Below are 12,496 nucleotides of genomic sequence, written 5' to 3' on the forward strand. Positions count from 1 at the left end.
TGTCACTGTTGGAACAGTTAGTCTGTTTCATATTTGTAAGGGATTTGTCAGTATATTTGAAATGAGGTTAGCTAGTCTGCAAGCTAGCTACGTTGGCTAGCTTGCAGACTTCCAATAATATTGAAGAAATCATGTGATCATATTGTTAAAATAAGCCAATATAACTTGCATTTTAGATACGTTTCCAGGGACAGTTGACACAACCTTAGAAAGCCCAAATATCAACAAGCCCAGGTCCCAGCTGTGCTCCAGTTTTTAGTGTCCCCGTTTCGATCATGTTTTCCCATCGTGCTTTACTTTCATTGTTTTATATTTGCAGCGTATTGTTTATGCACTTCACATGTTTTGTCAAGTTGGAGATGTTTCTTCATTTGTATGTGTTTTGGCCCATTTCTGTTTTTATATTTGCAACCTTTTTTGTAAGCTGCAGCACGTTTCTCCTAATGGAGGTGTTTTGGGAAGTATTAACAAGTTTGCACCTGTAGGCCACCATAGCATGGATATAAAGGCCACTTAAAAAGGCTTTATCCTTCAATTTCAAAGATTAAACATACAAGATTTAATAGAGTGGCAGATAACAAAGTCCCTATAAGCATAAGCATTGGGGAGGAATATAGTTGCACACCAATTAAAAGTTCAAGTTAAAACAATTAAAGAACTTTCTCACTGTATTACAAGTAAAAAGTGAATTGACCATGACCATGCTAATATTGTGATATAATATCAGGCTATGTTAGCACTGGAGGCTAATTAGCAGCTAGCGGAGGCACAAAACACTCACTGGGTCTGGTGGAGACGGGACGGATTCTTCTAGTTCTGGAGCTCCGCTTCTTTATAGCCATTGTGTCCTTTTAAAAAAGAGAGAAAAGTCAAATGCACTTTTATTTCAAACACTGCAGCCACATATGTTAACATAAATGTGAGAACAGCACAAAAAAAGCAAGCAGAAAGAATCACGGGCTTATGTATCATATTTTCAGTAAAACAAATTCCATTTTCGAAACCATTTTAAACCATTGGCATAACTGATAGTCCCATTTCTAGAAGATGCTCAGTTAAATCAAAACTGGATTTCTTTATAAAAAAAACTGGCTTTTTTGGATAGAAAATATGTTCCCTCTTCTACAACTGGCCACGGCAGACGGTGATAGACAGATGGTTCGTCCAATCACCTGCCAAGGCAATTTTTCAAAGTGCATGCCCTTTTCAGAACAGTTTCCAAATGACAGCTTCTCAGATGGTTCTGCGTAACAAACCATCTGGTACATGTACCACCTGTACAATTAGAAACTCTCAATCCACCGAACACACACATAATGTGAGCTGCTCTATCAAAATCAGTCACTTTGACCCCGAAACACATTTAAAGTTGTAAACCTTGTTGGAAAGAGTAGATTTTCAGCTTTTTAATGACATATTTTGCTATTTGTATGACTATTTGGAGAACAAAAACAATAATTCTGTCACATAAAAAAATGAGTTATCAAGAAACAATTATTAGCAAAAGGCCTTCAAAGTAGATTTTTCAGCGAGAGTTATTTTAAGAGGGGGCTCATAGCTTAATATTTTGGCGGAATAGTAACCCTTGACCACCCCACCAACGATGTATTCATCACTGGAGCTCTGCTATATTTTTTATATTCTTAAAGCCAACCTTTGTTTTTCTTTGAAATTCGACAAAACCCTCTGTCCCGTACCCTGCCGCTTCACTAGCCCGTCAATGATTTTTCCTGGAGACGTAGCGAGGGTTCACATTTTATCCGCATGCACTCGGACACTTACTATTCCCAGGTTGACACCAAAGTCCTCATCGGGAAACTCCAGGGACTCAGCTATCCTGGACTGTCTGACGGTGCGCCGGCCCGTCCCGACGTCATCCCAGCGCTTCGCCTGAGACACCTGCCGCAGCTGATAGAACACACACACACACGCTGTTATGACACCTGGATCAATAACCCTTCTGCACAATCTCGGAGGAGAAGCGAGCCCGCCCTTGTACGCAAGAAGCTTACAAAGAAAGCGCTATAGTTGAAAAGACCATGAATAAAACACAATTTCCTGATGATCAAACCTGAGTGAGGCATGATAGAGGACAAACTGGCACTGCGAGAAGAGAAAAAAGAGATGTAAGGTAGAAGCAATGAATGGAATGCAAAGCAGCAGCCAGCAGTTGTATTGCCTGCTTTTCCACTGGTTTCTTTTTTATACATTTCAATTAAATGGAGAGGAGAGGAAAAACCGCAGGCTCTAATCACGTCCTTTAACGGACTCAGAACGCTGTTGTTTCTCGAGGCAATATATTACTCTATACTTAAAAAGCCCTCATCTTGATGTGGTAATGACACAGCAGCAGCAGCTCTAAAACAGTCCCTACTTCACTTAAAGATCCTCAAAATTAAAAGATACAGACTTTTTTGACAGAATGAGAGATCACAAACATCCCACACATCAAACTTTAATGGGTACTCCACGCTGGAGAAAGTCTTTGATAAGGAGACCAATAATGAGCTGCTGCACTTCACATCAAATTGCACTGCCGCTGATTCTCCACTCGCTAAAATGTTTGTTGAATTCGACATTCCTGGGCCACTCTGGGTGAACATCTCTGCACTTAGCTTATGTAGCTATAGGCACACTTGCGGCAACATTTGATCAATAATGTTTGTGGATCTGATAAACAGCACACTAATTTATTCCACTCAGCAGACAACTCGCTTTAAAAAATACAGTGTTTTCAGATTAATCCATGACTCATCTTACTAGAGAAAAACATCGCCTCACTAAATGAAATGAATCATCATGTAGTAGACAAACACACTGCACAAATTATGGAGGATTTTAGCAACGGTACAATATTAGTTGTTGCTTTTTGAGAGCAGCATGAAATGTATTTGACTCAGTGCTAGCTCTTTTTAAAGTGTGGAAACATTCTAACCAATTAGAGTTAGTCGTTAGTGATGCAGGGGGCCAGTCTGCAGGTTGTCAATCACTTCCAACCTACGTCAGGAACTTGGATAAATATAATTGGGTTCATATAAATTAGGACGCATTGGACAATGATTGGAAGATTTGATGCAGTGCTGGAAGTTGTTATGTTTTGGGCTGAAATTGTCGTGCCTTGTTTATTCAATGTTAGCTTTGATGACATTCATTGCCACAACAAGATCAGCAAGATCAATCGATATATAATAATTGTGGTCTCAATATTGATCAATATAATGGATAATTCAGTGGAAAAGGCAAAGTTTAGATATTTGAAAAGGTGTGTATATTTTGCAATATTGTAAATAATGTGATCCTTGGTTTATCTAAAGGCTGATCACAGGAGCCGGTCGGATGAGCTGAACTTAGTAAAAGGTTATTGTTATCGAAGATTGCAGTGAAACATTTTTTAAAATGGGGGGGCACTTTCTGTGGATTGCACCACTGTTGCGAAAAATGTTTGGTTAGAAATGTGAACCACGTTTTTAGGTTACAGACCAATGCCAATATCTTTAAAGGGCACATATTCTGTGTATACATTTTGATGTTGAAATGTGTATGTTGTGCCTCTACTGTGACGTTTACATGCGTTAATGTTCAAATATACTTTATTTTTCTCATACTGCAGAAAATCTTTTCATTTGGTTGGCTGTGAGATGTCCCGCCCCTAAACCACATTGAAATCACGTTCAATGTGTTGGAGCGGAGCGTGAGTGTTACATAGTGATGTCACCATGTTAAATAAGTAAACAAAGGAGTCCAATTGAGGCGTTTCAGGCGGGGGGGGGGGGGGGGGGGGGGGAAGTGTGTGGGATAGAAAAGCCTAAAGGAGGTAACTTTGGGATTCTAGCCTTTGCAGACCATTTACATGCACACAAACCCATATAACACACTGCAGGAAAGGGAGAACCCCAAGGAGCATATTAGGGCCCCTTTAAGTCTTTGCATTGACGTTATAGATTAAAGAAAATGTTGTTCTACATCTCTACATAGAAGTCATGCAGTAAAGGGGTATTACCAGTACCAGGGTTTTATGGGTTGTGTACAGCTCTTGTAGAATCTGATCCACTATGGAGTTGGTCAGATAGGAGACCACAGACAACTTCACCTCCCTGAAAGAAAAGGCCAAGGGAAATAGAAGAGGGAATTACAATTCGAGAAGTGTCTCGGCATTCATTTGTGTCTTCCCTTTGAACTTCTTTCACCCGCTTCTTACTCTAAAGCTCTGTTGATATCCTCCGCCGCTCGCTCCATCAGGGCGCTGCGGATGGCGGCACGAGGGATGGAAACTTGCTCTGAGATGGACGAGAGGGGCGGGTTGAGTCTCTCTGCGGCGGAGCAGGACATTGGACACAGCTCGCGGCACAGCAACACCATGGAGTCCACCACCACCTGTTTGCAGACGAACACCCACATGCATCACTACACATAAATTACATCTCGCAACATTTATAATGCACTCAATACACCCACGTTCGTGTTTCCCAAGCGTCTAATTATTCATGTACACTGTTTCTTTATCTCCTCCCTTAGATTTTTCATCCAGCTCCTTTACTCTGACTTGTTTTATTTATGTGCACTGCAGCAATGCGTTCAGCCATGAATAGACTGCTCACAAATCATATGATCTGCTCACCTCATCTGCAAGATACAGTTTTGCTGCATTTGAATTAATGTTCACTTATGAAAAATTAGAATTGGAAAGCACAAACAGAAATGGAAATTAAGCTCAAGTAGTTCAAAAAAAAGTATTCCAGATTCCTCCTCAGGGCGTGCTGTTTGAATTTTTTTTTATCATTCGACTCATACTGAATCCCAATGGGAGTGGAAATAAAAGAAATGGTAAACTGTTCCCTCCCTGTGAATTTGAAATGCTCCTTTTCGTTTGAAGTCAGCATACCTGCGCCGCACACACAGCCCCGTGCCATTAATGGGCAATTTAAATGCAACTAGTCCAGAGCTGCACTACTGTTTAAAATACGGTTGCATCGGGGGAATGGCTATGGTAACGTCCGTGCGTCCCCGTCCCCCCACCGCCGACCTACCTGCAACTCCTTGTCCGCGGCTTTGGCCAGTTCTCCAGCCAGAGTGTCCAGACGCTGTTTGACGGGGCCGTCCACTGACAACACATGGGCCAACTCACACAGAGAGGGATACAGCTATTACACACAAATACACACAAAAACACGCAACAGGAAAGGGAAGAAAAACGGTTAAAATCAGTGGAACAATTCATTTAACAGAATATACCCTTTCTGAAATGTTTATTATCATATTTATAACTGTTGATGGATTATCAATAATATGTAAGGATAATTTAGATATAGCAGCAGGTAAAGGTAGAGTTAGGTCATGATATACCATGACGTCTGATTAGTGCTGGGGGATCTGAAGAAAATCAGTAGTACCCAATACCTTTGATCAAATACCTCGATATTGATAGGGTAGGGTTGATCATTTATACTTTCACATAATATTTCAAAAATAATTATTACTAATTGAATGACCATGTCAGTAAAGGCAAATAATAGAAGAGCTAACACAGTGTGATACATTCAGAAAACTTACATTCCTAAAAAGACTACGCTTACAATATTTTGATATCTAAAATCTGTAGTCTAACGATGTAGTCTAATATCTAACGATATTAATGTAACATTGATGATAAATAATTAACTTCAACAATGTTCTCGGTTTGGTTTTTTTCTCTATTTGTCAGCAGGACTGACTGATTCAATACACTTGTTAAATTTAGCATGGGACATCGAAGATCTCATTACAATTTGGTGCGTAGGAAAGGGCAGATAGAAGCATTATCTTTCACTCTCCGAGTGCCCTTCTAGTTCAAACAGCAACGTTAATATTCATAAGTAGTTGTGTGTCTAGACACCTGGCAAATGTCCAGTCCAATATTCACTTTTGGCTCATTTTTGGGCTCCACCAGCTCCTGACGGACATATCTGGCTCTCTAGCTGCTAAATGCTTCAAAACGACAAGCAGCTAGTGGCCAACATTGTCTGTATGCCATTTGATGATTGGCATCCAGTGGACTGATCGATTTAATAATATATAGAATAATACACTTCATTTATATAGCACCTGTCTGGAAGATGCAGCCCAAAGTGCTTTACAGATCAAATATATAATCCATTGTTAATCTAAAACCCTTTGTTATGGTGCTTTAAGTAGAGTCCCTGAAGAGAGGTAGTTTCGGTCATTTCCACTACTGGTTAAAATACAGAAACGTACTTCCTCCAAGTGTCTGACTCACACATCCTATATTTTTATATGTGCTATAACAGTTTCACAGTCTCACGTGCTTGAAATAAAGTGTTACTCTACTCACAGCTCTGGAGTCCCTGGCTTCCTTCAGGATTTGTCTGGCCGTCTGGACCTCCTCTCCCTCCTCAGAACCTTTCAGGACACCCACCTGCTGCTGCACCCGCACACACAGACGCTCCATCACCTACACACACATCAAACACACAATGAAATAGACGTACAGCCATCAATCGAGCATTTTATATTTAGTCATGAAGTACTCTTTAGACGAGATTCATTGAGATTTGGTCATATTTTATAATCTTTCTTGTCTTTTTTAGTTTTTCTTTATGCAACATTTTAGCTAACTTTTAGTCAAACGTTACCATTTTTTCAGATATCTTGTAAGAGAGAAAGGGAAAAAAATGGTGGAGAAAATGGAAGAAAAAGTGGAAGGTGATACAAACAATTTTAGGTAATTATTTAGTTTTTTGTAAAAAGTATTTCCGATTCATTGGGAAATCTTTTCATAATTCTATCTTAAAACGGGGGGAGAAATTGCATCATGTGCAATAATACAGACACACCTGTTCTGCCGTGCTGGTGACGAGGCCCTGGTGCAGCCTGAGCGCCTGCTTCTGGGAGAAGTGCTGAGTCTGGTTGTTCCTAAGCAGAGCACGTTGGATCTGACACACACACACACACACCCACCCACACACACACACACACACAGAAAAAAAAAAAGAGAGAAAGAGAGAGGAGTGAAGATGACACCCCCCCTGCCTGAAACGCCTCCATTGGACTCCTTTGTTTACTTCTGTAACATAGTGACATCATTATGTAGCTCAGAGCTCAGACACATTGTACGTGATAGGCTAAGGGGCGGGACATCTCTACAAGGATCACAACAGAGCTGTCCAGCTAACCAATCAGAGCAGACTGGGCTCTGGTTTCAGACAGAGGGTGAAAAGAGGTGCTGCAGAACAGGGAGTGAGAAAAATCAAGAGTTTTTTGAAGATTGAGGTATGTAAACATGTCACAGTAGAGACACACAATAGGGCCCCTTTAAGTAGAAGATCTAAATACCTATTCCACCACTGCAAACAACAACCCTAACCCAAATCAAAGCTTTATACCAGTGTTTCTCAAAGTGTGGTCCGCGGACCACTGGTGGTCCGTGAGCGCCCCCTAGTGGTCCGTGAGTAAATTGGTAATATTTCACATTTGAAATAAATAAATGTATTTAAAGGTCCCATGTCATGCTTTTCCGGTTATTACCCGTCCCCTTGTGTGTTATGAAGGTTTTTATGCATGTAAACGGTCTGAAGAGTCAAAAACCCTCAAAGTACACCCTGTAGCGAATAAAACTCTAACACAGAAAATACCTGTCTGTGCTGCCCCAGAACGCCTCGTTGGAGATTTCTCTTTTTCTTCCTGGGACCATACCCAAATGGACCCATTAGTCCAAATGGACCAATCCGTGGAGCCGTTATGTTACGTCCGCGGAGCCGTTACGTTAAGTCCATGGATTGGTCCACATGGACCAATCCATGGACTTCCTCAAACACACACACTCAATATTTTCTCAGCTGCAGCTCCGCCGATTTCTCTTCCCTGAGACGGCGAGGCTGCGGGTGTGTGTGTTCGGGCTGTGTATCACTGTCTCACAGGCCACTGGGCTGAAAATGAATATAATTTAAATGGGCCCACTTTGAAATAAATAAAACATATGGCTGCACCCTAAAAAGAGTTAACTGATTGAATTATGACTGAAGATCGTCAGCAGTCTTCATCTTCCGTGTTTTTCTCCTCGATACGTAAAGGCTGCAGCACCTTTGACAACTTCTCTCAACATATCAAATATACCGGTAAGCCAGCATCGTTTGCTGTGAAAGCAGATAACTCTAACCACGCAGAATTAAACCCTCTGTGTTCCTCCGGTACTTTAATTTTCTTTCATTTATTTATAGTGCGCTCATCGAGCCAGGGGTCAGGTTATTCACCTGCAAGAAAAGGCGCCGGTGCGGGACCGTAGCAGGATGTGACGCATATTTTAGTTGACCTAATTAAAACCGTTTTTTTTTTTTTAAATGTATGTGTCACAGTATCACCTCAAAATACAAGATACGAAACATTTTCAACTGTGCAACAAAATATAAATACTCCTACAAATGTTTTTATTTTATTTCCTTCTTATTTTTGTCTAAACTCAAGGGAGCCAGAGTAGAGGGTGGTTGCCGACCCCTGGGTTAAGTGGTCCTTGGTATGAACAGGTTTGAGAAACACTGCTTTATACACAAACAACCAAAACAAATATGAAAAAGAATAGCTCCACAGCAGATCTATTTCTGATGTTAGGAAGCACCTTCTGTCTAAATATGCTGAACTGGTGTAAAAATATACTGTTGATGTTTTCTGGAGATGTATCAGAAATTCTCCTTTAGCCTCCGAGCTCCTAGGGTGGTGAGAAGTTTTGTGCGAGTGATTGACAGCTGAGCCGTCGAAAGGAGTTTGATGTGAGATGTAAACAGACTCGCTCTGTTAACTGCAGCTTACAAGCCAAGTGACAAACAGCATTTAGCAGTGGTATAGACTAAGAAAACCACACCATCACGATCGGACCTGACAGATCTTCATGTTTATCTTGTCTTTCCCGTCTAGAAATGTCAGATTTGCTCACACTCTTTGTCTTAGCATGCCGTCTGGCTGTCGGTAAATGTCACGGTCATGGCAGTGAGGATGCCACCGCTTTGGTTTAGTGTTTTGATTGGCTGTATGAAAAGAAACGTCTCTGGTGACACAGACGGATAACTCGTACCCCAACAGACGGGCTGCCACCATGATCAACAACATTTGAAGTCGTATTGTCAGGCACTGACATTAGAGGACATCGATATTCAGAACACATCGATGTGTCGTGGAAAGGAAATGAGCACGTTAGCTGTAAAGGAGATCCATCACTTTGCAGTAGAATATTTTGAAATATATATGAGAGGTAAATACAAATAGCAGATAACTATAAAACTGTTTATTGTCTTGACTCCGCGGATGCTTACTGCTTCACCATCTTATGTATAATAACAAAGTTCAAAGAGTAAGACGATGTAAACTTTAGGGTTTAGGTTAAGTTATGGACATATTTCTCAACAAATGTAAATGTCCCCTCTGTGGGGCGAGTATATGTATTCTGATTCTGATTCAATGTCTTTTATTTTACACCTTTGTTTTATCAAGGATCTATAATTGTTTACCTACATCAGGGGTTCTCAAAGTTTTGATGAGTGAGGGCCAATTTAGGTACCCAATATTGGATTGAGGGCCGCCCAAGAAAAAACGGAGCACAAAATAATTCCAAAACAAAACCTTTCTTTATTGTACTAACCAATTACCGCAACTCGCGAGATGCCTAGTTGCCATGCAACCAGTAGTCTAGCAAACTTTCCACAAGCTGTCATTCATAATTTAGGAATGACAGCCCAGGGGCGCAGTTACCATTCTTAAATTCCATTCTAATTCTTACTAGATACAACCATGGAGGATTCAAATATAACGCATGCATTTCAGCGTGTCACATTAACTATCGCGGGCCGCCAGAAACATTTCCGAGGGCTGCCATTGGCCCGCGGGCCGCACTTTGAGAACCCCTGACCTACATGAAAGTGACCTTAACTTTAAACAATACCTGGAGCACAAGAGGGAAATGAGCCTGGGTCTGCAACACAGTTATCTTTTCATTAGAGATTATTCAGTTTACTATTTTCTTGAATGATCTATCAAAGTCAGATCTTTTTTAATTGTGTCTGGCTGTTAAGGGAAATGCTCAAACATTTTCTGTAGGCACTCATTTGAAACACATTCTTGTAAACAGCCATGGCCTGATTTAACTCCCGATGGGTGTGTGTGTGACGTATATGTGATCTTTTATTGTGTGTGTCTGTGAGAGGGAGTCATGGGAGTCATGGGAGAGAATGGAGGAAGCAGAGCAAGTCTCATGCTGGTGGCTAAAGTTATGAGAAAATGTACACTCGATGTTCACAATATAGTAATCTCATCATCCTACGTGGACAAGACATCAAATATTGATTATGTTTGATATATTGCCCAGCCCTAACTATAAGGTATTTAATGAAATTCATATTTCAAAAAGGCATTAAAAGGTCTTTAAAGTAGGTGTCTTTAAATGTCCCACGCAGGGTTTTCACAACAGCAATACGACCAAAACATCAACATCTAATCATACACATTAATGTAAGCAAATGAACCGTCAACCTAATTTTCAGGTTATCCCTTTATCTGCATTTTAGAACTATGACGTACCAACATTTTAACTTGACAAACAACGAGTAAAATCCCCTCTCACCTTGGTCAGGGCCTGGTCCGTCTTCTCCGGGTTGCTGCGGTGCGCCTGAGTGACATCACTGAGGGGGAGGGGCATGTACTGAAGAGTGAAATTGCTATTAGGCAGAGAGGGGAAGAAGGACAAAGATAATATTACCCTTGCAACAACAAACTGGAGGAATTATGATGTTAACAAGAACAAACAGGAACACACCAAGGGCTTTTATAACACTTGTCTTCGATTCCCTAATATACGCAAATGCACACACACATTTAAAAAAGACTGGCATACGCGTCAGAGGGCTGATGAAACGCTGTGTAATAGTCAACTCTTGACAGAGATGGTTATCCGTCCGTGTGAATGTATCCCCTCTTCAAAGGTTTTTTGTGTGTGTGTGTTTGTTTGTCTTACTGCTCCAGCGCCCTCGCCACGTCTTGGAAGCCCATTGCTGTGGTGTTGTTGCGATCCCACGTCACACTCCTAAAAGGGATCAAACCAGAAGGAAATGGGGGGAGACAGGTGAAGGAAGGAGAAGATGAGTAACTTTCTAATGCTCCTCAAACTGCATCATGGAAGCCATTACTCATGTAGGGAATGCTAGTCCTCTGACGTATTTTCTCACTGCACAGCTCTGCCACTTTAAATTCTGATAAACTGAAAATGATTTTATTCTGAGAGTATGCCGTCATGTTATTTTTTTCCCTCGGAAATTGATTTTTTTTATATTTAAAAAAGGGAAATCAATAAAATAAGTATTTAAAAATATTAAAAACATACAAAAAAATATTTTACAAAAATATAATTTGTTTGTTTTGTTTTTTTTATATACAAAAAAGAAAAAGATTAAAATAATTATTGAAATAACATAAACACATATTATAAAATATATAATTGTATGTTTAAAAAAATATACATAGACAAAAACTGTTCTTTTATTTTCCTTCATTGAAAACGTAACAAATCCAAAGTGTGCATATTTTAGACCCCCTCTCTACCCATGAATAAAACAATATATTTGTTCCTTTTATACAACCCAACTCTTCTTGTGTTGAACCATTATAGCAGCAAAGCAGTTGCATTGTACATGTAAACCTACTTTGCAATAAACCTGACTCTGAACACACTAGGGCTGTGGCGATACACTAATCTCACGATACGATACGATACACGATATTCAGCCAACGATACGATATATATCACGATATTCAGCCAACGATACGATTCGATATAATTCGGTACACTTATATCATTTTCTGAAAGATTTTAAAGGGACAGTGGGATTTTGGTGACATCTTGTGAGTGTTCCATTGACTTGGATTGAATTAATTCAACTGAAAACTGAAAGCATCAAGTATACAATATATGGCTTTGACAGAGCGTCTACAACTTGCAAATGCTGGACAAAATGAATCAAAAGATGTGGTGAGAAAATTAGTTTCATTTATTGAAACAGTGCAAACTGTAGCTGTAAAGTGCAGTATCACAATGGACAATGGAGAATGAAAAGGTGCAGCAGGTGGCCGAACACGGGGGATTTGAATGGGACTTGTTAGAAATTAAAATCAATGTTTTGATGGCATAAAGTACCTTAAACATACCGTCAGTTTAAATGCTGTTTTATACTGAAAAACCAGAAGTTGTTGTGCACAACCAGTGGTTGAGCTTTTATTCTGAAAATCCTTCATCTCCGGTTAGCATTTAGCATGTGGCTAATATACAATTTCCTTTTGAGGTGAATTTAGTAGCGATATGACACGGAGTGCTGCACATCGAAACCTACTGATTTCAACACTACAACTATAGACGTCGAGATATTATTATTGCTGAATATTAAATGAAGGTACAGTTTATTTGAATACGTTTGTTTACAGACGTGGGTAGCATGAGACAACATTCGGAACTACCGGAAATGAT

General features: G+C 40.1%; 2 protein-coding genes across 4 annotated transcripts in view; one reads left to right on the forward strand and one right to left on the reverse strand.

The window, feature by feature from the left end:
• LOC117461967 (zona pellucida sperm-binding protein 3-like) overlaps positions 1–12,496 on the forward strand; it is a 526,690-nt gene that overhangs the window by 140,630 nt on the left and 373,564 nt on the right. The window lies entirely within an intron of this gene.
• Positions 1–12,496, reverse strand: part of carmil3 (capping protein regulator and myosin 1 linker 3) — a 115,497-nt gene that overhangs the window by 17,571 nt on the left and 85,430 nt on the right. For all 3 annotated transcript variants that reach the window (XM_034103654.2, XM_034103653.2, XM_034103652.2), the window contains exons 23-31: positions 10,994–11,062; positions 10,604–10,697; positions 6,831–6,929; positions 6,329–6,448; positions 5,028–5,141; positions 4,199–4,374; positions 4,007–4,094; positions 1,783–1,908; positions 782–848 (exon numbers count right to left, since the gene is read on the reverse strand). In XM_034103654.2, the coding sequence (XP_033959545.1) occupies positions 782–848; positions 1,783–1,908; positions 4,007–4,094; positions 4,199–4,374; positions 5,028–5,141; positions 6,329–6,448; positions 6,831–6,929; positions 10,604–10,697; positions 10,994–11,062 (953 nt within the window). The remainder of the gene's footprint in view (positions 1–781; positions 849–1,782; positions 1,909–4,006; positions 4,095–4,198; positions 4,375–5,027; positions 5,142–6,328; positions 6,449–6,830; positions 6,930–10,603; positions 10,698–10,993; positions 11,063–12,496) is intronic.

Source organism: Pseudochaenichthys georgianus, chromosome 17 (assembly GCF_902827115.2).
Source record: "Pseudochaenichthys georgianus chromosome 17, fPseGeo1.2, whole genome shotgun sequence".
Lineage (NCBI taxonomy): Eukaryota > Metazoa > Chordata > Actinopteri > Perciformes > Channichthyidae > Pseudochaenichthys > Pseudochaenichthys georgianus.